Below are 27,894 nucleotides of genomic sequence, written 5' to 3'. Positions count from 1 at the left end.
CCAAGAGGAGGATGGACTCCCAATGGGAGATTATAAATTCCCTGGACACCAGGGTCTTTCTTGTACCTCTTCATACCTCTTCGACATTTTAGCTCAAGCCATGAAGGACTACTTGTTTACAATGGGACTGCATCTTGGCCACATGTTGAGGAGCAATGGGGAAAAGTCTTGAACTCTGAAAACTATGGCAATGGAGGACTTCAAATGCTGCAGCTGTAAGAGATGCTAGCCTATCGTATTTTAGCATCATTTAGGATAAGTACAGAGTTAGGGTTCAGAGCATATTTATAGCTTTTCATCCTTGCTCATTCTGAAATTTCTTCAGACCATGTTTCCTTTTTAATGTATTATTTAACTTTCTTATATTCTGAATGACCACTCAAGCCTAATTCTGTCCCACTTTAAAAAAAAGTTGTAATGAGGAGGGGTAACAGTTAAGCTCACTGCCCCTAAGGTGCAAAAGAGTTAGAAAGAGCAAAGCAGGAGATGCAGCAACAAGGTGGAGCCTCTAAACAGCAACAGAGGAGATAGTGCTAAAAGTACTAATCCATTTTGTGGGAAACACTCTTCAGTTGATGACAATAGACTCTTCAGTTGATGACACTCTTCAGTTGATGACAATAGACAACAGTTGGTACACAAGGGAGTAAGGGAAAGGATTGCCCTGCCTGGCAGTGACCCGTGAATTTTCTGAGCTCCCAGACAAGCAGGAACAGAGCTTGCCACATTTCTTGCAACATGTCCATGAATCAATTTTCATGTATCAAGGACCTAACAAGCAAGAACATTATTTGAATAACAAGCACCTCAAAGCAGTAAAAAGCATATATATTTAATTCCTTCTTTTTTAAAAAAAAGCCTAGCTTCAAACAAACCACTTAATCTCATCCCACACCCCCTTTTTGGTTTCAATAGAGATGCAGGACCAGCTAGGCAGGCACAGATGGTGAGTCTCAATGCGTGGATGAGACGGTGGTGCAGGGAAGAGGGCTTTAGATTTGTAAGGAACTTGGCAACATTTTGGGACAAGCTGGACCAATACAAAAGGGATGGGCTCCACTTGAACCAGGATGGAACCAGACTGCTGGCGTGTAATATAAAAAAGGTGGAAGAAGCTTTTAAACTGAACCTGGGGGGAAAGCCGACAGGAGCTGAGAAGCATCCGGTTCAAGCAAACTCAGTGCACACGGACAAAGGGAAAATTGCTTCAGATTCCCCACATAGGAATTACTAAGACATGAAAGGGAATGGGAAAAAATGATGGATAGCCACTTAAAGATGCCCAAAGGCACATGCCAGGCAAGTCGAAAGAGAGAAATAGGGTGGAGGTGTTTCTATGCTAATGCTAGAAGCCTCCAAGCAAAAATGGGGGAATTAGAGTGCATGGTTTTAAGAGAAAACATAGATATAGTGAGCATTACAGAAACCTGGTGGAGGGGAGAGAACCAGTGGGATACAGTCATCCCTGGTTATAAACTGTATAGAAATGACAGGGAAGGGCGTATTGGAGGGGGTGTTGCTATGTATATCAAGGAAGTCATAGTGTCTAATAAGCTACAGACCATAAAAAGGGCAGACTCGTCCACAGAATCCTTATGGGTGACAATTCCGGGCCCCAAAGGAGATTTAGTACTGGGGACGTTCTATCAGCCCCCTGACCAAATGGCTCAGGGTGATCTTGAGATAGAGAATGAAATTAGGGAAGCATGTAAAGGTAATGAAGTAGTAATAATGGGAGTAATAACTTCCCTCATATTGATTGGATAAATGTATGCTCCAGTCAAGCCAAAGAGATAAAAAATTTAGACATCCTAAATGACTGTGCCCTCGAACAGTTGGTCATAGACCCAACCAGAGGGGAGGCGATCCTGGATTTAATACTCTGTGGTGCTGCCAGTGACTTAGTACGGGATGTGGATGTAGTTGAACCAGTTGGCAATAGTGATCACAATGGCATCAAATTTAATTTATATGAAAGTGGGAAAGTGACTGGGAAATCTCACATATTTACCCTTGACTTTAAAAGAGGGAACTTCTCTAAAATAAGAAAACTGGTAAAGAGGAAGTTGAAAGGAACAGTTAGGAGGGTTAAATCTCTTGAAAAGGCTTGGGGGTTACTCAAGTCCACATTACAAGAGGCTCAGCTAACTTGTATACCGCAGGTCAGGAAAGGTAGTAATAAGTCCAAGAGCTAACCGTGGCTAATGGGTAAGGTGAAGGAAGGAATTAGAGAAAAAAAGCCTTCAGAGACTGGAAGGTTTGCCCAAATGAGGCGAACAGAAGCAAACACAAACTTGAACAAAGGAAATGCAAGCAGATAATCAGAGATGCAAAAATAGATTTTGAGGGGCATATTGCTAAACACATCAAAACAAACAATAAGAAATTCTTTAATTCTTTAAGTATATTAAATTCTTAAGTATATTTAAATTATTTAAGTATATTAGGAGTAGGAAACCAGCTAGAGAAGCGATTGGACCATTGGATGACAATGGGAGTAAAGGAACTCTAAGGGAGGATAAAACAATTGCTGAAAAACTAAATGAATTCTTCTCATCTGTCTTCACTGTTGAAGATACAGGGCAGATTCCTTCTCCTGAACAGAGATTTTGCAGAGGGGAAAATGAGGAACTGAGGCAAATAGTGCTAACAAGGCAGGAAGTCCTAGAATGTCTAGACAAACTTCAAACTAACAAGTCACAGGGACCAGACGATATTCATACTAGAGTTCTTCAAGAACTCAAATGGGAAATTGCTGAACTTCTAACAAAGATATGTCATATGTCCCTTCAATCAGCCTCTGTACCAGAGGACTGGAGAATGGCCAATGTAACACCCATTTATAAAAAAGGTTCCAGGGGGGACCCAGGAAATTATAGGCCAGTTAGCTTAACGTCTGTTCTGGGTAAATTGGTGGAAAGCATTATTAAAGATAGAATTGTCAAGCATATAGAAGGGCAAGGTCTGCTGGGCAAAACCCAACATGGCTTCTGTAAGGGTAGGTCCTGTCTCACTAACCTATTAGAGTTTTTTGAAAGTGTCAATTAGCATGTGGACAGGAATGAGCCTGTGGATATTGTGTATTTGGATTTCCAAAAAGCTTTTGATAAAGTCCCCCACCAAAGACTGCTAAGCAAACTTCATAGTCACGGGATAAGAGGACAAGTCCTCTTATGGATTGAGAGCTGTCTGAAAAATAGGAAGCAGAGAGTAGGAATCAATGGTCAGTTCTCACAATGGTGGGATGTGAGCAGTAGGGTGCCTCAGGGATCTGTGTTGGGACTGGTGCTTTTCAACCTGTTCATCAATGACCTGGAGTTGGGGTTAAACAGTGAAGTAGCCAAGTTTGCAGATGACACCAAATTATTTAGGGTCGTTAAAACAAAATCGGACTGTGAAGAGCTCCAGAAGGATCTCTACAAACTGGAAGAATGGGCATTAAAATGGCAAATGAGATTCAATGTGAGTAAGTGTAAAGGTGATGAATATTGGGACAAAAAATCCCAATTTCATATATACACTGATGGGATCTGTGCTGGCAGTGACAGACCAAGAAAGGGATCTTGGGTTGGTAGTGGATAGCTCAATGAAGATGTCAACCCAGTGTGCGGCTGCTGTAAAAAAGGCAAATTCCATGCTGGCCATAATTAGACGAGGAATGGAGAATAAAACTGCTGATATCATACTGCCCTTGTACAAATCTATGGTGAGACCACACTTGGAATACTGTGTACAGTTCTGGTCACCACACCTAAAAAAGGATATTACAGAGCTTGAGAAGGTGCAGAAAAGAGCAACCGAAATGATTAGGGGACTAGAGCAACTGTCCTATGGGGAGCGGTTAAGACGCTTAGGGCTGTTTAGCTTGGAAAGAAGGCGGCTAAGGGGAGACATGATAGAGGTCTATAAAATTATGCATGGTTTGGACAGAGTGGACAGGGAGACGTTTTTCTCCCTTTCCCATAATACTACAACATGGGGTCATCTGCTGAAGCTAAAGGGTGAGAGATTCAAAACAGATAAAAGGAAGTATTTTTTCACACAACGCCCCAGGATGTGGTGACGGCTGCCAGCTTGGAGGGCTTTAAGAGGGGAGTGGACGTATTCATGGAGGAAAGGGGTATTCATGGCTATTAGTTAGAATGGATACTAGTCATGCTGCATACCTATTCTCTCTAGTATCAGAGGAGCGTGTCTATTATTTTGGGTGCGGTGGAACACAGGCAGGATGGTGCTGCTGCACTCGTCTTGTTAGTGGCTTCCTAGAGGCACCTGATTGGCCACTGTGTGAACAGACTGCTGGACTTGATGGGCCTTGGTCTGACCCAGCAGGGCCTTTCTTATGTTCTTATGCATGGCATAACACTTCTGTCTTATTTTTTATTTAATTTCCCAGAAAACAGAGCTTTGAAATAAACTCTAATCTATTTCTAGAATAAAACCATCAGGCATGAATGGCATCATCTTCACACAAATTTAATTTATATTTTATTTTTTACTCAGAATTGTTATATTTGATCTTATGGATGTAGGATTTGCTCAGCGTTTTGTACTTACTTTTTTATGACAAGGGGCAAAAGCCCATCTATGTAGCAGTTCCATACAATATGTACAGTTGTCTTCTGTACAGTTTCTTACAGGTCTCCTGGTTGTCACATCAACAGATTTCTCAATTTCCCAGCTTTTAATAAATGCCTCGATTTCCTCCATATTTGTAATTATTGTTCTATTTTGCATTTTCAGGTCATCAACTGGGTCACCATTGCAAACACCTTAAAATTTATAAACAAAACACAAGAATGTTAAACCTCTTTAAGTTACTCCATGAAGTACTATTAGATAAGCTCCATCCTCTTTTCTGTTAGTATGTGCTCTAGATAGCTCCTCCTGTTATAAACAGAATGTTATAGAATGAGTTTAAGGACATACTTCACAGAGATACTGATTTCTTTAGAATACCAAATGCCCCTGTTTAAAGCACTCCCCTGAGGATAGTGAATTCTGTCACATCCCATTGTATGAAGTTATTGGACTAACCAGATGGGTAGTTAGGTTAGTCTGTTTCAGCAAACACAAAAATGAATCTTGTGGCACCCTAAAGTCCTGTATGTTAGGCAGCTCATTGTTGCTAAGAATTTATTTTAGATTAAGTGATTACCTGTAACTGAAGATATGTCTACCATACAATGCATATGTAAGATAATTATCACTGTCCAAGATGAGCTGGAAATAACTGATGATATATAATGTAGGTGATAACAAGCAGTGTTCTATCACTTTTGCTTTTGGGTCTGTCTTGTAAGTTACCAGTAGGTACTAATTTGGCTTTTATCAATCCACTGGGTGGATGGAAATGCTAGTTTTAAGAATGCCTGATGTAAACCCTTCAGCTTGAGTCACTGTCCAAGGAACTGGAATACATGTGGTTATTAAAGGCTTGCTATATACAATTTATTGTGTAGGTACTCAATATAAAGCAGGGCTTATATAGTTCTACAGTGTATCAAGGTAGACACAGTGAATATGCTGTATGAACAGCTCCATGCTCCAACTGATGGAAGGGGGGAAGTTGTTGAAGTCTTGATGGAAACTGTGAAATACTTTTTTTCATAGGTACTTCTGAAGTAATCATCTGAAGCAATTGTGAAATAAGAACAAAGTGGCAAAGCTTAGAGGCCATGTCTGCTATATAAGTATCAGAAATAATTATGGCTTGTAGTAGATATCATGGGAAATGTTGATGTATAAAACCTATATAATCATAGTTGCTAGAATGGGATTCAGTGGGAGTCTGACAATGCAGTGTGGTTTCCTCAGGGAAATCAGTGGTGTTGCACACATAAATGGCGTACTGGGATCACAGGATCTGATGATGAAACCTATATTGCCAGACGACACCTCTACTGTAATAGTTTCATTATCTTATGAATTCCTTCTTGATTGGGGTTGGGGAGTCCACCCATGCACTTACCAAGGCCAGCAGATGGGGGGAGCAACTACCTGCCACCCAGTGGATACAGGGCTGTGGTTCCACCCCTGCAAGTCTCCAAGGAGAAGCTGGCAGGTACTGGAACAGCAACAGTACCCCAAAGGACAGCAGTGCCAGTAAAGCCATGTGGCTCCTTTAAGGAGTCTCGCCTAGTAGCTGAGCCTGTTGCCAGCTGGCCAGCAAGCCCAGATGATGATCAGGGAATTCCCCTGTGAGGGATGAAGCCACACCACCATCTCAAATCTCATGGTATTTCTCTGGAGCTTTCTGGCTAGGTGGGGCTTCAGTAACAGTCACCTAAAGGGAAGAATGTGCCAGAGTGTTCTCTGTTAGGCTGTGGAGAGTTCCAGCATGGGAAAGAAAGGATACTGGATGGATTTAATCCCTTTCTATCCCATACTAAGGCTACAAAGACCTCCTACAAAGGACCCTTCTTGGAAAGTGCCCAAGGTCAGCGGTGCAACTCAGGACCCCCGCCCCCCAGTTTCCGACACTTCTATTATATCTCAGTGATTGTGTGTGGTATTGGGAAGCTAGATTACATATGGAAAGCTCAAATGCAGCTTTCCATGTGTAATCCAGCTTTTTACAATGATGCTCTTGATATCTCAGTCTCTGAATTTGAATTAGTACAAGCTCTTCAAATGTTCTTTTACTCACACAATTAGTATCAGTTTAAACATGGGAAAACTGCATATTCTTTCCAATCCTTTCACTAGGATCACCTTGATTATATGATGTTATTTTAATAGGGATTTTCATTTATTTTGGATTAAACATTCCCAGCTTTCCCTCAGGTACTAATATAAGATCATAGGCTCTTCATCCTTCTAAACTTCTTTTGAAACATACCCATTTTTTCATCATACTTTGAAATTCAAGCCATGCATGAAAGAATGTTGAAACGTTAACTAAGACACATTTGGTAATGCTGTTGAAACCATCTTGGTGTTTCATAAATTCATTTTGGCCAATACTATATTTGGAATTTCTAAGAATTTGTAGAACATTATTCAATGTGCTTCTTTTCAAAATAACAAAACAAGACAAGTCAGTGATTGGTATATTTGTTTTGTAGCACAAGCTACCCTTTGGGCAACTTAAAACTCTGTTGCACTCACAGAAATAAGGAAGAAATTGAGTTCAGGAAAGAAAGGCCAGGGATCTAATCTCGGTGGTTTGGATCCAAACTAGAGTTTCTGCAGGTGCAAGGACCTCTACCTGTGAACTGCAATGTTACCACCTCCCCCTTCCTGCAGCAGCCCAAATTGCCCACAGAAGTCCTGTTCCTGGGAGAGAGATGACCCTTGGAACAGGAGTGGGGAGGGATATCAGGCTGCCACAGGAGTGGGAAGCCATTCTGCATGAAGAAGTCCTTGTGCCCACAGAAATACTAGTCTAGATCCAAGCCAATATGTGTTATGTGATCTAGTCCAGCATAAATCCTCATCACCTGCAAGAGTCACTTCTTTCAGCAACTATTAATGCAAACTTCATTCATGGATCTGTCCTCTCCTGGCAGGTAGTTGCACTGAGGGATATTTACTATTCTGTTCACAAGAGTATAGTTTTCTTTTTATAAACTGCACAATTGCATCATATTGCTAAATAAGGCACAATCATTAGTGACAATGCCTGTGTCTAGGATAAGCTAACAAAAGGAAACCATCAGATCACATATGCTTTTTTGGGAGGAGGGATTGACAGGGCACTAGAGAGCAAAGCACCCTGTTGCTTCATAAATAAAAAGGATACATTTAATTCAAAGAAAGAGAATTAAGATTAGAAATCACATGCTCACCACAAAGTCCTTCAGTCTTGACGGTGGTGTTAGAGTGAAAGCCATACTGAATATCTATAATGCCTGTAACATGAGCCCACTTAATGTTGATCCCAGCTGGTGTGTTAATGACATACATAGCACCTGTATCTTGAATGCATAACCCATGTTTAGAGAAAGGCAAAGGCTGAATCACTGAATCCACAACTACCTAAAATAATCCAAAAATATTACAGGAATGAAAAGTACAGTCCAAACCCATGTTTCCAACCATTGCAAGTGGCAATACTTTCCTTAAAGATTATTTTCCAATATAATGGATTGCCAGCACATAATCATTTCCATAAAGCAACATGGTCACTTCCCTGTGCAGTGTTCAGATATGGACTGACATATGAACTCTCCATTACTGGTTGATGGTGGTCTTTAGTATTTTCAATAGATTTTAAGTGCACTGGTACCAGAGAGTGTGGAAATTAGAATCTTATAAGTTTCTGAAGTCCTGATATAGCCACTTTTCACTACTATAAAATTTGGTTAGAAAATTTACATAGAACTTACCATTGCTATATAATCAACACTCAAGCACACGCATGCGCGCATACCTAAGTCTTGGAAATTAAATTATAGATATCTATGGCCATGAACAATATATTCTCAGAATGCAAAGATCACAGTTGGTTCCTTATGCCATCTCTGACCTTGTGGATAATTTTACATTTAAAAATCTATTGGTTAATTATGGCATGTTTATTGCATCAGAGAATATTTGTATCATCATTAGAGTATTCTTTCAGCTACTAGTTTAACAGAATTATGTTACAATTTGGGATTTCTTAATTTACCTTTCTTGCTAAACGGTTGATGAGCACTGCATTTGAAGACGTTGTTACATTAAGTTTCTTAAAACAGAGGCCAGAAGCACTTCCAGGTGGAACCTTGAAAGAAAAAGACAAATACAGAATTTTCGAGGTGAAATTAAAATCAGTATTTAGTGTAGCATGTGCATATAGATGTATTAAAAACGTTGTCAGAAAAATACTCACTAGTTTTCTTATTGAATTGGCACTCTGAAAAATATTTTAAAAGTATGTTAGAATTACTATTCATAAAATGGCATAATTCCAATATGCTATAAACATTATTAGTTCTGTTTAAACATGGAGGATTCTTTATAATACTTAGTTATAAGTTGCTTGGATATAAACCAGTTTCTTTACAAAACCATAGTACAACAGATGGCACAAATATCTCTTGTTTAATATTGAAAAGATCTGCATTTTCAGTATAGCAATTTCACAATTTTGCTCATTGCTCCCTCTCTGTAGAATTCCAACAAAATCATATTCACTATGCATGTTTAGCTGTTCCAGACATTTTGATTAAAATACATTGGTGAGACATTATTATTTATTACAAAAAATGTGCTTACAAATACAAAAATATGAGTATTGTGTGTTTTGTTCTTTAAAAGACAAACACCAAGAACACTTAATTTTGCATTATATTACAAGCCTCCTACCTGGTTAGTGGGACATTTTTCAATATGAGCCACAATAATTTCTGAGGGTAGCTTGACTAAAATGTAGGATGCTACTTTATATAGCGCTACGTTATTTCCGTCAAATGTAATAATACTCAATTCAGACAGGACAGAGCATTGACCTAAGAAAGAACTGACAATTAATGAGAGCACCACTAAACATGGCATTTTATGGGGGGTGGATTTCCCCAATAACTAAGGGCTAGAATTATTTAATACACTGAACTATGCAAAAGGTTCATGGAAATGTGAATCACCAAATACTAGTTCAAAATATATACTGAAGTAGCAACTTATGGTTTATTCACACATTACAAAATTATTAGATATGCTAGCAGCTGATTTTGTAAGTGGTAAGGCAGCTCTTAAATGAAGGAAAGAAAATATAGTTTAACATGAAGTGCTTGCAAAGGCAGCTGATGCAACAATGGCTCTTAATATCATCATATCTAATTTGTTCATTGCCTAATTTTACCTTCTTTTCAATAAATGTGTTTGCTTCTCTCTAAAAAACAAAATAAAATTTGGGTCATCAGATCTGCCCTCAGTTTATATGTTACTGCCAGCAGCAGCCCTTGCACGATGGAAGAGGGGGCAGATGGTCCTTCCCTCCACCATGCACTTCAAAGAAAGTGAGCTAGGACCTCCATGCCGATCATAAGGTTAAGCTTTCACATTTAAAAACGCAAACTACTCCATGCAAAAACTTACAAGGGCATTCCCATTCTGGACAGCAGCTGTCACTGTTAACCTGGACTGGCATTCCTCGAAAACCACAGTCAGGTTTCTCCACATTTTTATGGCAGTTCCTCGAGAGATTGTAGAGCATCCATCCCATATTAATGCACACGTATTGACTACATCTGTCCACTGGATCAAGATATCTTGGCTGTTCCAGGGAGGAAATTGAAACATCAGCATCTGGCCTTTATATCATGAACCAAGATTCATCATTATCACATAATACAGACTCTTTTTAGATAACAGATAATCTCATTGAGTACCAGTCCAATTTGAGAGCAGTGTGGTCTGAATTGGTATTCTGACAGTCTAGTGAATATGCATAGGTCAGAGGGCTAGGCCTCCTGTTGTGACATAACTCTCCGTCCTTCCTTCCATGAAAGCACTCGCTCTATGAAGACTCCCCCCAAAAATAAAATTCTTGGTATTCTCCCAAAAAACAGCAACTCTGGTACAATTTCACTGTGGTGCTATCTGTATAATGTACAATAAGCCATTCCATTGCTTGTCGGTACCCAAGTTGATGCCTGCTTCCAGAAGCAACAATACCAGTATGTCAGCACTGGATACTTGAAGAAAACCAGGAGCTAAGATACCAACTGGTTTAGCCAATTCCACAAATTGTGGAACATAACCATTTCACTTGCACCACAATTGCCCTTATTATATGCAGACTGTCAAGTAAAATCTAACTGCTCTGTTGACTTTTCCAGGAACTACACTGTCAACAGTAGCAGGTAACACTTGGTAGCAGAAAAATATGGGAAGTGTATGGTTATGTGAATGGATGTTTACTAAATGGATATTTACTAAAAAAGATAATGTTTCCGGCTTGTGTAGTTGCTGAGGGCCCACAGGAATGTGCCATGGCAGAATAGGCTAAATAAGGTGATGTAGAATTGATTAGCTAATTATTTTAGCAAAGGGGTGTGTGTGCATTTTCTTCAAACACACATATATATATTTCTGGACTATCTTTTTAATATAAATTTTTATTAATTTTAATAACATAACACAAAAAAAAGAAATACAATAAAAGAAATAACAAAAAATACAAAAGAGTATCTATCTATGCTTATTCATACATTTATGATTAGAAAATTATAAAAATCAAAAAGATACCCCTTCAACCCTCCACCCACCTTAAAAAAGTGACCCATCACCCGACTTCCGAAAAAGTGTCTTAACAGTTTTAAAAATATCTATTAACAATAAGATATAAAAATATTAAAACTAGTTTCTATAACTCACTAATTAAATTAGTAAAATCCATTTTTGTCAGTTTATCCCAATACGTGACAGCCTTTGCCCAAGTTTTTTTAAATTCTTCCATATCTTTTTCATGTAGGAATTCAGTTAGCTTGGCCAATCTCATATACATCCATAATTTCTCTCTCCAGTCACAAATTGAAGGTTTATTCACTTGCTTCCAAACTTTAGCTATTACAATTCTTGCAGCAGCAAAACTATATTGCCAAATAACCCTATCATTATTAGACATATTTTTTTGTGGAATTCCCAATAGACAAAATGCAGGTTTTCTTTTTACTCTACCATTAATCAAATTATTAGTTTCCCTAATTACTTTTTTCCAAAAAAATTAATTTTTTTACATATCCACCATGCATGCATAAAAGTACCTCTTTCCATTCCACATTTCCAACATAAATCCATATCTCCTTTTTTCATTTTAGATACCATCACAGGTGTTATGTACCATCTATAGAACATTTTATATAAATTTTCTCTAATTTCATTGGTTATTGTAAATTTAAATTCTTTCTTCCATAAATTTTCCCATATTTCCAGATCAATATTAAATCCTAACTCCTTCATCCATTTCACCATTACTGGTTTAATTCTTTCTTGTTCTAAATTAGTTTCAATTAATAATTTATATATTCTTCCTATGAATCCTTTATTTCCCTTTATTAATAATTTTTCCAATTTGGATTTATTTTTATTAAATCCAAGCTGTTTATCTTTATTAAATATATCTTTTAATTTATAATACAAGAACCAGTCCTTAATTTTAAGTTCTTCTCTACTTCTTAAAACCCATTCTCCCTCTTTACATTCAATAATTTCTCTCTATATATCCATTTCTAAATTTAAATGTATCCCTCTCTTCATATAGGCTTCTACTGGGTTGATCCATCCTGGGGTCTTATTTTCTAAAATCCTTCTATATTTTTTTCCAAATTTGAAATAGCCCAACTCTAATAATATGAATATTGAAGTCTTTATTTACTTTCTCCTTATCATACCATAAATATGCATGTCATCCAAAACGTAGGTTAAAACCTTCTAATTCTAATAATTTAGTGTTCTCTAACAAAATCCAGGTCTTTAACCAAGAGAAACAGGATGCCTCATAATACATTCTTAAATCTGGTAATCCTAAACCTCCTGTTTCCTTTAATTCAATTAAATTATTATATGCTATTCTGTGTCTTTACTTTCCCCATAGGAAGTTTACAATATCTCTTTTCCACATTTTAAATATTTTAACCCCTTTTATGATTTGTAAATTTTGAAATAAAAAGCATTTTGGGTAAAACCATCATTTTAATTACCGAAATTCTACCCCATAATGATAGAGGGATTTTTTCCCAATTTTTCAAATCTATAATAATTTGCTACCATATTTTAATATAATTATTTTTTAAATAAATTTAGATTATTTGAGGTTAACCAGATACTAAGATATTTTATTTTATGTGCAATAGAAAAACCTGAACATTGTGATAGTTCTTGCTGCTGCAAAAGTGTAATATTCTTAACCAATATTTTAGTTTTATTTTTATTTATTTTGAAACCCGCAAGTTTTCCATAAACCTCAACCGTTTTGTTCCATTCTCCAATTTGACTAATCGGATTAGTTAAAAAACATACTAAATCATCAGCATACGCTTTAACCTTAAAATGATTTCTCCCAATTTGAGAACCTATCAAATCCGTATTATTTCTAAGTTTCCTCAACAAAATTTCTAACGTTAAAATAAACAATAAAGGTGAGAGAGGACAACCTTGTCTTGTACCTTTTTGGATTATATTTCTGGACTATCTGATCCTTCCTTCCTGTAATCATATAGCCTGTTCTCATAACAATTCTATTGTTCAAAATCACACTGGTCAAATCTCTCCAACTTTCCACCACAACAAAAGATTCTGAAGGGGAAATTCTAACCAATAAAATTTATGCAGCATTACATTTGCATAACTTATTTCACATGTAAAGAATATTCTGAAGAATATTCATTTAATATTCATTTCTGAAGAATATTCATTTAATGGTAGGATTCTATATTCCCTTTTGTGGTGATCTGGGAAAATAGACCTGTCAGAGAATAGTTGGGAACCTGACTTACCAAAGACTAAAAATTCTTATTGTCCTGTAGAACAATATACCTTCTTATGGGCACAGCTCTTCAGAGATTACTGCTATTTATTACTTTCAAATACTTATAACCTCATACTCTCAACATGTGGACTTTCAAGGCAGCTTTCAGTATTAATCCTTAACAACAATATCAACTAAATATGGAAGAAGCATACCTAGTACATGTACACATTATCTTTAAGAACAGCTGACCATTAGAGCAACAGAGAGGAAAATACAAAAAAGTGATATTCAGTTAAACAAGACAGCATGTTGAGAACTCGTAGGCAAAAGTGTCCCTACCATGCATTCTGGTGATGTCACAGATATTAAGGTATGTATCATCGTGCCAAATGAAGCATGTTCCACACTCTCTGTTGTCATAATTTCTGTTTCAGCTTGTGATGTTTGGGTTCCCAAAGGCCCTGTAGTGACATTCTGCAAGCTGGTGATTTTCACCTGCTCTGGTTCAGTCACATTGTAGTAAGGTCTAACTGATTTTGGTGGTGGAACTTTTGACCAGTCTGATAATGTTATATCTATCACTTTGGAAAAAGAGACTGGTTTCACTGAAGCTGTGCTGCTTTCACTTATAGATGGAATCATCTGGATGGGAGACATTGTCAAGGGAAGTAGTGAAGGTTCTTTGGGGCTTACATATTTAGTCTCTGTGAAGTGTTCTTTAACTTCAGAGGTTTGATTACTTTCCAAGACATATGCAGTTTTCCCAACAGAGGTTCTATTTTGCTTTGCCCAATCTGATACAGTAATTTCATCCATTTTTACGGCTGTAGTTCTGAAGGCTTCTGTGGAGGGTTTAGGTGTAAACAAAGTAAAGCTTGGAGCATACATAGGTGTTTGGGAGGTAGCAGGAACTGGGAGTGAAGTCGTAGTTGTATGAAGTTCAAAACGGATGGAAGAGAGGTCAGTGACTTGTGCAGTTTTGCTAGGAACTATTATGCTGGCAGAGGAAACTAACACATGTATTGGGGAGCTAGGGGAATACTTTTCAGTGATGTCAGGTGAGGCTGGCGTAGTATTCCAAAATGTCAGTGCTGCTTCTAGAGACTGAGTGTCCAGTCCACTTGATAACGAAGATAATGTTCTACTGTCTGGTGAGGCCAAAGTGGAACTTTTTGTTCCTAATGGTTGCATTGTCATATTTGAGATCTCAGGAGGAGGTAATGATGCAGTATCTGTTGCAGAGATACCTGTGCTTGAAGTTATCAAAGGAATAACTGAAGGAAAAGATGTAGGATGTGAAGCTGGACTTATTGAGGTGGTATGTATACCAAGAGATACAACTGGCATTTGTATTCGAGTGCCTGCTGGTTTTATAGCAGACGTCACACTAATTGTGGGAATAGCTGATAAACTTTCAGAAGTTTTTGAGGGAGACACAGAAGATTTTGTTGTTGATAGCAGTGTGAGCAATCCAGATGGACTTGTAAGAGCAGATAAGGTTTCTGGGAACTCTACAGAAGTCGGGAGAGTGTCCGAACTTTTTATCCCAGAAGCAGTTTTTAATTCTGTATGTGGACCAAACAAGTGCATAGTTGCCTTAGATGTTGTTTGTGGTGTATCATATGAAACTGTTACAGATAATGTTGAAGTACTACTAGGTAAAATTCTAGTTCTAGCAAATTCTGCTGGACTTCCAGGAACAGCTGATACTGGAGATGAATCAGTATGCAATGTATGCTTACTTAATGTTTTAGAGGTTTGGGAAATGCCTGGAAGAGATGCTGTAGAAGGCTCTATATGAAAGCTCTTTGAGACGATTGTGACTTCTCCTGTTGCATCGGGTCTTTCTGTCGTAATTGGAGGAGGCACTAATGTAGGCAGCATGTATGTCTCTTTGGGACTCAGTGAAGACCATATGAATGTAGGCGTCTGTTCAACAACTGAAGATGATGTCCTGATTTTATCTTCAATAACAGAAACATGTTTTGTAATTAAGGGTGCAATATGTTCAGAAGGTGTCCAGAGTGCTTTCAGAGATGAAGATGTAGGTATTAAAGTACCAGTTGATATTTGTGACGCAGGTTGTATTGTCACCATATCTGAAGCAGTGGTAATATGACGAGAACTTGTTGCAAATGTAGTAAATCTAGAAGTAAATAAGGGACTCTCAGATGTAGTTAGCTCCGAAAGAGAGAATGGATGAATAACAGGAAGAGTCTCAGTTGGTCTACTTCTTAAAGTCGCAGAAAATGTTTGTGTTAAAGGTGAACCTGTAAATAACATGGGGCTTAAAAAAGATGTTCTTTCAGTTAATAAAGAATGTGTGGCTGCCCTTGATGTCTGAGAGGGACTTGTTGCTAGACTTCTGGTAGTTAAGATGCTTGTAGGGATTTTAACAAAGTCTGGTTCAAGGGGTAGAGTGGCTAACATAGCCAAAGCGGTTGCAGATTCTAATGGCATAGTTGATGCTGGGGTTATTGAAGGAAAAGCAGGGAATGATGATACAACTAGAGTTGAAGGAGGCAGTGAGATAGAGAATGAAGGGATTGTACTATATGATGTTTCTTTTAAGGTAACTGCCGGGACTTTTGAAGAGATTGGGGGTATAGGTTTAAGTAGCACTGGTGGGCTTGTAGTGCTGTAGCTGTCTTCAGAAGGTTGTTCGGGAACTGGTAGAAAATCAGGTAAATACATGCTTGATGCAGCTGAATCTGTAAGTGATTTTTCTGTTGCATTTGCTCCTTTTAATGTTGTAACGCCTTCCGTTGTCACTTTGGCAGTTAGATTAATGTGTGTTGGCTCAGCCCCTTCAGTAACAAACATCGCAGACAGCTGAGAAAATATTTCTGTGGTTGGCCCTGTTCTTGGCTGTTTGGTGACAGAAACAGCTTCTGTAGGTTTTATAGGTATGCCTGGAAAGAGAATAAACCTCGGTATTAAATCAATGGTAATGAAAAGGGAGGGAGGGGGAAGAGGGATCAATACAAGCTCCCTAAACTTAAAAAGAGCAAGATGCAGTATCAGGACCATGTGCATAGCACTAGTGCTGGATGCAGACATCCTTTGAAAGTAACTGAATATTCAGCACTATTTTGGGCACAGAGTTCATTAGGAATGTGTGTGTGAAAACCCACATCTGAATATGCCCTGCCCTTGATGGTTAGGGAGAACAGCAATAGTAGCTTCCACTACCTTGATATCATAATTTTTAGATATATCTATCTAGGCAGCAGTACATTTAGGAAATATTTTGAAAACCATTTAACTAGCCAAAAAATAAAGTTATTAACATATGATGTGGACTTTTAATTTTAAAATCAATAGTTCAATCATGTACATACTTACCCAGAAGTCTCACTGTTCACTGGGATTTATGACAATGTGGCATAAGAGTGCTATGTAAATTACTTTTAATTGGTCGAAAGTAGTCCATAAAAAGCAGTTTACACAGGCTGAATAATCAAAATTGCTTTTAGAATGTGCATTAAGTATATTTTATTCAACAATACTGATACTATATAGATCAATTTAAAATTTTATTCAAAAATCACAGAATACAAACACTGTACAGAACAGAGTATACAGTATCCTGCCACTCCACTCAGCTAATGGTTTCTCCATCACAAGGAGCCTTCCTGTACCAGCAGAAGAGCATCTTTAAGAAGGTTCCTTGCGCCGGAGAAACCATTAGCTGACTGGAATGGCAAGAGTCAGTTCAATATAATTTAAAAAATTGTACACAACCAGTGCAGGAAAAGATGTAGCAGACACTTACAGTCTTCTGGGTAAACACATTTAAGTGTGACTTCATCAAGAATCATATCTTTAGGACAATATGGTAAGCATCCCTCAACTCTACAGATAAAAAAGATAAGTGTAATTATTTCAAATATTTATATTTTTCACATAATTAAAAATACATGATTCAGCCAAGAGGCAGTTGATTCTTTGGATACTGGAATTCAGTTAACTCTTAACAAGCCGTAATTTGCTTCTAAAAAGTAGAAGATATTTTTGTAAGAGCTATTAGGAAACCTTGACAAGTGGTAAAGATAAGCACCTTTGGTTCACCATGAGGTGAAGAAAGGTCATATAAAAGTATTTTAATAAATCAGTTCCTAATGTTGATCCAGTATTCGTGGGTCTGTGCAAACAATTCTTCTCCCATAAGCCTCTGTGCAGAAGGAGATTGGAATCGGTCTTGAGCAAATATACTCCATCCCAAATTCTCACACACACACACACACAAACCATATACTATAAGAAAGAACCAAGTGAAGTGAGTGATCCCATGAATATTTGAACATGGGATCTCTGGTCTTGAAACGGAACCTGCTAAGAATCCATTTTCAACAGTTTCTGCCTTAGGAGATCAGGAAATATGCCCATTCAATTAAACACAGGATCTCCTGGTTCCCTTGAAGCTTTCCTTGTGTTGCAGGAAGTGGAGGAGAAAATCACGAATGTGATATGCGCTAACAACCTCCCCTTTAGAACTCTGACCCAATAAAGAACATTTTATACATTAGGATACATTTAAAGTAGCTCTTTGCAGAGGTTCTACACTAATAAAAATAAACAAAATCTAATTTAAAAATCATGATTCTAAGAATTATTATACGTAGTTAGGCATACTACCCTGACCTGGTTGGACCAGGCTAGCCCAGTTTTGTCAGATTTTGGAAGCTAAGCAGGGACAGCCCAGGTTAGTATTTGGATGGAAGACCACCAAGGAAGTCCAGGGTTGCTACAAAGAGGTAGGCAATGGCAAACCACCTGTGAACATCTGTTGCCTTGAAAACGCCACCAGGGGTCGCCATATGTCAGATGTGACTTGATGGCACTTTCCACCACCATCAGTTAAGCATGTGTGCATAAAGTGCCGTCAACTCGCACCGACTTATGGTGACCCCTTATGGGGTTCTCAAGGTAAGATACTAACAGAGGTGGTTTGCCAGTGCTTTCCTCTGCATAGCAACCCTGGAATTCCTTGGTGGTGTCCCATACAAATACTAACCAGGGCTGACCCTGCTTAGCTTCCAAGAGCTGACTATACCATGCTGCCTTCCCTCCCTCTAGTTAGGCACACAGTAAAAATTATACAATGCACTTGCTTCATTCATTACAACTATTTATAGTTTCATTGAACTCACGGTGGCAGAAATCTACATGCTATTCCTTCAGGATCACTGCATGTTTTAACACAAGGACTTGAACAAGGTTCATATCTCCACTCACACATTCTCCTGTAAGGTATTGCTGCATGGAGCTCTAAGAATCAACCAAAAATAAAAACAAACTATTTCACACATGGTTACAAACTTTTATAATATGAATGTAATTACTAGCAGAGCCCATGGACTAGTCATTATGTGAATGAATCTGGGGACACCTGATACAGGATTAAATCCTGGTTTGGAAGAAAGGATGTAATTATAGCTTGTTTAGATGTAATGAACTATCGTTTGCCATAAACCCAAAAAGCTTTGGTTGACTGGCCATACACATGAGAGAACAGAGAAGGGGTGAGAAGGAAGTGCACTAGCCTGAGAATCCCCCATCTCATATTTATAGTGTCAAACCATAATTTGTTATTACTTTTGAATGATATCTACCTCTAAGCCGTGTCACTTTTCTCCTACTGAAGAACTTCATAGGAAGAATGCAAAGGGAAATTGCTGCGTTAATATTCTTCAAGAAGTTCAACACTAGCCGTTAGGTTTTAATAGGGACCTCTCATTTCTCACACCCACGCTGAATGAATTGGGTTGGATCTTGTGTTGTACTTACTTTGTAACATCTTCACTACCACATTTCTATTGTGTATATAAATTGGGCCTGATACAGTTACACATCTGATCTGATAACATGAGCTCTGACTCACAAAAGCTTATGCAGGAATAAATTCTGTTAGTCTTTATGGTGCCACTTGACTCATATCTACAGTTTTTATGGGGTGGTTGTAAAGTAGCTGTTGATACTCTAATATATGAAGTGGCACATTAGCAGTGTCCCATCCTTAGGATATATGACATTTACCCTCTATACTGAAGCTGCTTGAACGTTTGAATTCTTCAGAGTCATCATATTTTGATACTTTCACAGCAGTTGTGCTGAGTATAATGAAAAAGCCTTTCTTGCTGTGCAATTCAAATGTGCTGTAACCTGGGATCCAAAGGCCCTGATGATGGAAGAAAGTGGCTCTTCTACGAAATGATGCACTTGTATCCCACTGTTCTAAGCAAACACTTTCATTGTCATGGACATATAGAAAGTAGTTAGGTCTTTCAGCAGACTCAAGAGAAACCAGAGACGGAGCTGTGACAAATGAAATACAAAGCAAAGAGTAGTAAGATTCCAGTACCAAAAACTAAAATCCACAGATGATACACCAGCAGTCTCATTGCCAGAACACATACTTTGCATGCAGAAGGGCCTATCTTCAGCCTCTGGCATCATCAGTTAAAGAATCTCAAGTAACAGAATATCATAAAAATCCTTTCTCTGCCACAGAGATCACTAAAGAACTGCTATCAGACAGTATAACAATAATGGGTAACGTGGACCAATGGTCAAGCATAGCCAACCTCATATGTTGCTATGTATATTAAAAAAAAATTTGTGCTGATCTGGTATTGGCAAAATTATCTAAACATCTGCTAACAACGTATTTTAAAATATCACTTTTCATAGGGATTATTTTATTCCATTCTATGCCTAGACTAGCCACAGGTGAACTCAGACTTCGGGTTTCATTCATGTAAAGAAGTGGCTATTATATTCTTAGCTGGTGTCCAAGTATTTTCAGTAAGACCTTCCAGAATGTATTTTTAAATACTGTATCTGTTTCATGTTGGGGCAAGATATTCTGAAAATTCATCAATTCATTTCCAATTTTTTCATTATATGAAAATCAAAATATTAAATATAGTAGTGTATTTTGGAACACATGAGGAAAAAACCTGCATAATTGCCAGTCGGTTTTAAGATTATGTTATGCTTCTTCCCTTTATCAAGGAAAGAATGGCAGCATTCAAACAGTACTATAAACTGTCATTTGTTTAAGTTATAGCTTGTTACACAAACCTTGGTTAGTCCTTCAAAACAGAGCATAGTTTGTATGTAAATCTCAGCAAGCTAGCTTCTTGTTTGCTTTCCAGTCACTAGACTGAAATTCCTGCCAAACTAAGAACTCCCATAAGCTACTGCCAGACTGCCTGACCTGCATGGTCCAGGCTAGCCCGATTACAGAAGCTAAGCAGGGTTCAGCCCAGGTAAGTACTTGGACCACCAAGAAAGTCCTGGGTTGTTATACAGAAGCAGGCAATCACAAACTGTCCCTCTCACTGAAAACCCTCCAGGATTGCCATATGTAAAACTGTAACTTTCCATCACCAGTACCAGGCTGTTGGCACTGCCTCACTACATATGCAGCTTGCTTACTATGGGGTACAATAAATAGGAAGGGAGAAACCTAGGGCAAACCAGGCCTCTTTCTTCTCCTCATGCTTGGCTCAGAATTATCAGTCTCTTTTCCCTTCCTTCTTTACGTCTAGCTGCTCATGCATTCTTAAAACAAAACAGATCTTTTATAGCCGCTGCCACCACCCTTCTTCTTTCATGCTATTTTTCTGCTTTGTAAGTTTCCCTTTGGGAAAGGGTGAAATCTGAAGTCCAGCTTACTGGGTCATCACTAGTGGTATAAAGGGGGAAAAGAGAAGGGAGGGAATGTTCTATGAAGACATAATGATAGCCGAATGCAGCTAGAGCTGATGGGATTTCTGTTGGTCTGTGCTTCCTTCTCTGTACGCAGGAGGCTGAGAGGCATCAAGTTACTGAGAAAAACTCAGTTTTCTAATGTACACATGTCAAACGTCATAAAACCACATTTAACAAGCCTGATACCAACCATGTTGGGCAGCCTACATTCAATAAATTGGAATTTAATCAAGCTATGGTTTATGTGATTTACTGTAATGTATGAACGCAACCAATGCTTTTATACATGGACATAGAATGCTTTTATTTTATGAATACAAAAAAAAGTAAAAGTAAAAATTGGAATAAGAATGTCAATAATGCAGAAACAAAAGTGGTCGTTAACAGTTAAAGCATTTCTATCTTCCTTCAACTGTACATAGTTACAACTTCTCCTACAGCTTTGTCTTTAGGACTACCTTCTCCAAGTGTATCAAGATTTTAGAAAATATGTTAGAAAACTATGTGGAAAAAGTTAAAAAATTAACTATCAAAACTTGTGATTTAATTGTACTCCATTCTGAAAATATACTCACATAATATTTTATCTTTAAAAAGTCCTGGAGTTAGCATAAAATTAAAATATACATTTCCATTCATACTGATTCTAGGCAAAGGGAATATCTTTCTGCTATTGAAGTTGACCCCTATAACTGTGTCATTCTGACCGTAGCTTGCCAAAATATATGGTCCTTCTCCAAGGCCTATAAGAAACAATAAAATGTTAAAAGCATAGGAAAAGCAAACAATTAAAAAGATACAAATGCTTGCTGATGTCCCCTGTGGTGCATACTAGAACCCATCTGCATTGGTTCCTGCCCCACCAACTTTCTCTCAAAAAGCACCAAGGAACACAACCCAGGCTGATGCTCCAACGAAACCCCACCTGACCTGGCAAGGTCCACTTCCTGCTTTCCCCAATCATTGGATAGACCACACTCCAAACCTGCTGTTTGCTGGCTAAGTATTGTAGACTCCAGAGCTAGAAATCAAACCCTGATGTTCAGTTCTCATCTTGAGACTTAGTGCTGCTTATGTATTTATCTGGCATGTCATGTGTGGATCTTCACTTTACTGGGATTCTGACTGTTAAACCCCTTTGCCATCACTTTTTCATATTTCGGCAGATTCTGCCTAAACCCTATTGTTTACTAACCTTGAAACATGATCTGCCAACTGAACAGTTCCAAAATACTACTCGATCAATTATTAGTATCTTGTTATGTTTACATTGTGCCTTATTTCAGTTTGATTCTTTTATATTGTAGAATAGTCTAGCAAGCAGAGTTATCAAGAAATTGAAAGTTTGTACACTTACTGTGAATTTCCCTTCTCAGTGGTCCTTGGGTGGGGCAGTCTTCAGGAATGGGAAGAAGCTCCTCCCTGGAGGCAGGCAGGGTTACTAGCTTTTTTGGGGGGGGCTACTGCTGATAGGAGGGGCTTTACCCCCAATCTCCCAGACCAGTTCAGAAGCCATCCAACCCCCATAACTGTAAAGCATGCTAACTCCAAACAGCCATAAACAAGAAAGCAAATGTAGTACAACACAAAGACACAAGGGAGAAAATCCACTGGATTTGAACTACTGAAGGCCTGAAACCATATGGCTGAAACCAGACTGGTCCCAGAACTCCACTCTGGGGCATCTGTTTGGGACTGCAATTCCTGAAGGATAAGACTGCCCCACCCTAAGGCCACTGAGAAGGGAAATTCTTGGTAAATGAACAAACTTTCCATTCTCCAGTGGTCTAGGGTTGGGCAGTCTTCATTAATGGAATATAGAAAAACAGTGTATCCCTGGGTATCTTAACCATTCACTCCATCAGGACCTGATGAAGTCACCTGTGACCAAAGGAAGTATCTACTGATGCCCACCTGTCAATGCAATAGTTTCATGTAGAGGTATGCACTGCCTTCCAGGTTGCTGCTTTACACACACTTCCAATGAAGGAAAGGCCACATACACTGCTGAAATGGCTGCACCCTGCAGTGGTGGGGCAGTGCAAAATGGCAGGTTGGCTGAAGCCACAAATGCTCTGAGGGGCCCAGCCGAGACATGGAGTGACTGGGAAGGCTCCTGGCTGAAGCACAGAGTACCCATGGCTTTCCCTCCCAAGGGGAGGACCCAGAGGGTGAGGGGGGTTGACTACAGTGGAGGCTAATCTACCCTTACTTCAGGCAGCAGGAAAAATGCCTTCCCCTTAACTGGACACAGAAGAGTGAGAGGGGAAGCAAGGAAAGGCTGTGAAGAAAAAAGGAGTTCCTGAGCTTGGAGATGAGCACAGCTAACGGCCATCTTTCTGCTACCCAGACAGTACCGAAACTAAAAGATGTGGGGAGAAGCCCCCTCCCAGCAGGACTCACCCAAAAAGGTTAGTGACCTGCTTGCCTCCAGGGAGGAGCTTCTTCCTATTAATGCAGATTGCCCCACCTGGACCACTAGAAAACACTATTCTACCACAGAATTACTGCACTCAGGATGGTACCTTGAGCATATAAATTAAGTTTTATTTTTAACCCACTTGAAGTGATTTACAAATGCAAATTCACTTCTAGCACAAGAAGGTGAAGTGTCTCGAGAGACTGTATACATCCAATATTACAAAGAAAATCAGAAGTGATACATACCTTGGTTGTAATAATCACAGTCATAAGCTGAAAAAAAAGTAGGTACAGTTACTAGTATCTATAACATCTTGGAAAAGAGGCACACTTCTGGTTATCAGCATCAGCACTGAGTACTGCTTTCAACTACACGGATTGACACTTCGCTGTCTAATCTATTAGACAATGAAGTGTCAATCCGTGTATTCGGTGGTATGAAAAACAGAATACATACGACAGAGGGAAGGAGATCTCCAGTGAATTACAGCACCCTGCTGGCAGCATTTGTGAGCATAAGCTGCAATACTTGTGCACAGACATTCACAGTCTCCACCAAGATTACAATTGCATGTGTCTGTATGGCAATTTTTGACAAAGGATGTCACATCGATCTGAAATATAAGAGGACAAGTCAAAATGTAATTTACTTTCATTAATGTATTTAAGTCCTAAAAAGAACTCAGATAATACAATTCACCTTCACAAATGCACCGTTCTGCCAACTAGCTGTAGGATCCCTGCTTGGACAAACCAAAGGTCCATCTAATCCTGCATTTGGCCATGCAAGTGCTTCCAAGAAGTCCACAAGAAGTGCATGAAGGCAACACCCCCCACGCATACACAGTTGTTTGCCCCTAGCAACAAGCATTGAGAAACATACTGCCATGGAACATAGAAGCTCTTATTTGGACATCCTGTCCAACAGTCTAATGGTCATTATAGACCTATAATTTATCCAGTCCTTTTTAAAGCTATCTAAACCACTGACCATAACCATTCCATAAGTTAACTATGCATTTTATGACATGGTACTTCCTTTGGTCCATTCTGAACCAACTGCTTATCAAGTCCAGCAAATGACCCTAAACTCTAGATTTATGAAGAAAAATCTAGCCATTCTCCCCACACCATGCATAATTCCATCTAGCAATCATCTTTTATCAAACTAAGAAGCCTCGTATACTTTAGCATTTCTTCTCAGGACAGTTTCTCTGACCATGCTATCATTTGAGTTTCGCTTTTCTGTACCTTTTTCTAGTATGATAGTCTTTTTGAGATGGGGCAGCCAGAACTTTACATAATATTCTAATCCCAGTCACGCCATAGATTTTTCAGTTTAGTTTATTTTATTCTATTTTTGCCATCAAGCCACAGCTTGGCAACCTCTTGTGGGGTTTTCAAGGCAAGAGACGTACAGAGGTGGTTTGCCATTGCCTGTCTCCTCATCACGCCCCTGGGATTCCTTGGAGGTCTCCCGTCCAAATACTTCTGACAAGATCAGACTAGCCTGGGCTTTCACTTTATTATTTCCTAATACTTATCTTCTCCCTTTCCCAAAGCCATTCCTTAGGTTGAGCAATCTGGGCTGGCCCCCGCCTTTTCTGTCCCCTTGGCTAAGCCACTGATTAGCAACATTATTAAAACCAAGGTAAACAATGATATTTCCCCTCAGTTTTAAAGCAAATGCTGCCATCTAGCGTAACAAGAAGCCCATACATCTGAAACTGGCTTTCCTGTCAAGTTCAACCAGCAGTGCATTTTTATCAGCACATCAGCAGCCCTGTTCACATGTTACAGTGAACACACGTACAACCTGTTGGTAAAAAAAAAAAAGAGCCAACATACCTTCACTTTACAGATGAAACTGGAGACTAATACTTGGATTAATAGAGTCTGAATCACACATTTCATTTGTTGGTAGAACCATGAGAATTACTAAACACATATATATAGACAAAATCAAATATATACTGTAGATGGATTGTATGTGTGTTCATTGTAACTTGTGAATAGGGCTACTAAATATTGTTGGTGTTCTTTCCTTGACCCTCTTTTCAAATAATCTAAGGCACATACAACATACATTAAAGTAAAGAACAGCACAGCAAAACAGCTCAACCATCCTAGCACTGCCATGGCACAATGTCCATTCAACAAGGCTTGTTCATAGCTATTATTAAGCTTCATAGTAGTTTTAGATAGAGATGTGAAAGACTGGTAACAGAACTAAAAAAAACTGGGGGAGGGGAGTTTCTCCCCTGTTGGAGGAATTTTGTTCCAGCTTTTCCAACAGAAAACTGTGAACTTTGGGGAAGCACTGAAAAAACCTCCCATGAAATATTTTCATTTTTGGAATAGGTGAAAAATCTTCTCCAGACAAAGGCTTTTTTCACTCAAATGTATAGCATGAGAAGTCTGAGTATTTCTTTAAATTTTTCCAATGGTAGATCATGCAAGTCACATGTCATCAAGTTCCCAGTGGTTGCCTGGACCCAAAGAGACCTCCCTCAAAGGTCAAAACAACCCCTGGAAAGGGCCCTCCCCTTGCCTTTTATTGCTAAAAACCAAGTCTTGAAGGGCAATACTGTTATGGTTGCCTAGCAACACCCACAATAGCCACTGACAGAGCATTTGTTTCTTATAGCTAGAGAGAGTTTCAGTGCCTACCCAATGTATTTATTTATATAAAGTACTTCTGACATATAAAAAGGTGTGCCCATTTTTGAATATATATTTATATGTAGAATTACACTGTTTGAATATTTCTCATATTAATAATATGCCCATTTATATCTTGTCCCCCGCAAAAAAGAAGATTACAACAGTTTACAATAATTAATAACCATTAATAACAGCAATTCTGATAGTAAGCAAATGGTGGAGAAAATGGAGAGCTCTCAGCCTGGCAGTTCTCCATGAATAATTCCAGCCTCCTAGATAGTCCATCATCCCACATTCAGTGGCACAGTTGAGTAGAATCATAATTGCCCCTCACATAACCCAATGTTGTTCTTTTCAAATCCTAGCCGTAAATGTACCCACAAGTACAAAAAGGCTACCGGCCACTAATAATACATTTTCAAGGAACACTATGGTGATAAGACTAGGATCATAGCATGGGTGGGGACTTGCTAATCAAGATGAAAAAACTGATAGGGGTATTCCAAAAAGGCTAGGGAATAGACAGGTGGGCATTTTCAGTGAGCAATTTGGGAACCAGCCACTATATTGTGTGTACTGCTCCTCAGAGAAGATGAACATGAACTCCAAAGTCCTGGGGTACACTCAACCAAGGACCTTTGTTACAATGGAAACTCAAACGAAACTGCTCGAAGATGTGCAACAACCGTGTAAGCTCAATTCCCCTCCAACTCTAGCTGATTAGGTTCCTGGCAAAAATCCTGGGGCTGCATGAGGACTCGTGGCATTAAGTTCATCGGTATTAAGACGGGCAGCTGATCATGCTAACAGGCACCAGTGCCCCGGCAGCTTTTGAAGTATTCGGCAGACAGAGACTCAGAGAAAATCTGTTCTTTTTTAAATAACTTATGAAGTGTTCACTTACCACATTGCGACATGGGGCAAAAACATCACTGTACAAAACTGAGCATTCCTTTTTGGCATAAGGGAACTTGCTTTGATGTACTTCACATGGTTTTATGGTGTCATTTGGGCTTGCACACTGGTTTACAGGAAAAACAAACAGCAATTATGCAGTTATCAGTATCTTTCACTATTTAGATGCAATATTGTTTATCTTTCTTCTCTTGGGACGCATACTTTTTTTAACAAATGAAAACAAATGGGAAATATTTTTTTTAATTGTTTAATGTTCTTTCTTCATCTTGGCATGAAAAACAAATTTTTTTTTTCCTTTTTCTTTTTTTGCCACATTATATCATAGTTTCCAGAAAGCCAACTGCAACTTACAAACAAAACACTGTTTATCCAAAGTATCCTTTGGTTTATTGCTAAAAACATTAACACAGTCACAATGAAGACAAATTGGACCCAGTAAGTTCAAAAAGAGAAGCAACAGTGGAAACAAATTAACTTCTGAAAAAACAGAAAAAAAGAAACAATCACAATCGCAAGGAAAAGAAAACAAACCAAAACTTTTCCTTCCAAGGCTTTTAGAGCTAAAGTGGACACAATAGGAAAGAAATTGTTCTGCAACCCATATCAGGAAATGGCAACTCCCCACAAAAACCAAGCCTTGAATGCTGTGGTTGCCTAGCAATCGCCACTGAAAGAACCCATTTCTTAAATGTCCTGCCGAATGCAGAAATAAGAGGATGATTTGTTAAAATACCATTCTCAGAACATTTCTGTGATTGTGTATCTGGTGCATT

The 27,894-nt window shown here is 38.6% G+C and overlaps 1 protein-coding gene across 1 annotated transcript in view; it reads right to left on the bottom strand.

The window, feature by feature from the left end:
• OTOGL (otogelin like) overlaps nt 1-27,894 on the bottom strand; it is a 118,895-nt gene that overhangs the window by 25,547 nt on the left and 65,454 nt on the right. The window contains exons 29-42 of the mRNA XM_056846517.1: nt 27,108-27,224; nt 23,997-24,153; nt 23,786-23,812; nt 21,694-21,861; nt 19,439-19,717; nt 18,553-18,670; nt 17,175-17,254; nt 13,698-16,311; nt 10,024-10,238; nt 9,292-9,434; nt 8,816-8,839; nt 8,615-8,707; nt 7,791-7,980; nt 4,558-4,772 (exon numbers count right to left, since the gene is read on the bottom strand). Of these exons, the coding sequence (XP_056702495.1) occupies nt 4,558-4,772; nt 7,791-7,980; nt 8,615-8,707; nt 8,816-8,839; nt 9,292-9,434; nt 10,024-10,238; nt 13,698-16,311; nt 17,175-17,254; nt 18,553-18,670; nt 19,439-19,717; nt 21,694-21,861; nt 23,786-23,812; nt 23,997-24,153; nt 27,108-27,224 (4,440 nt within the window). The remainder of the gene's footprint in view (nt 1-4,557; nt 4,773-7,790; nt 7,981-8,614; nt 8,708-8,815; nt 8,840-9,291; nt 9,435-10,023; nt 10,239-13,697; nt 16,312-17,174; nt 17,255-18,552; nt 18,671-19,438; nt 19,718-21,693; nt 21,862-23,785; nt 23,813-23,996; nt 24,154-27,107; nt 27,225-27,894) is intronic.

The sequence above is a fragment of the Euleptes europaea genome, chromosome 3, assembly GCF_029931775.1.
Source record: "Euleptes europaea isolate rEulEur1 chromosome 3, rEulEur1.hap1, whole genome shotgun sequence".
Taxonomy (NCBI): Eukaryota; Metazoa; Chordata; class Lepidosauria; order Squamata; family Sphaerodactylidae; genus Euleptes; species Euleptes europaea.
The sequence above is the reverse complement of the archived record's forward strand: the minus strand, read 5'-3'. Positions and strand labels throughout refer to the sequence as shown.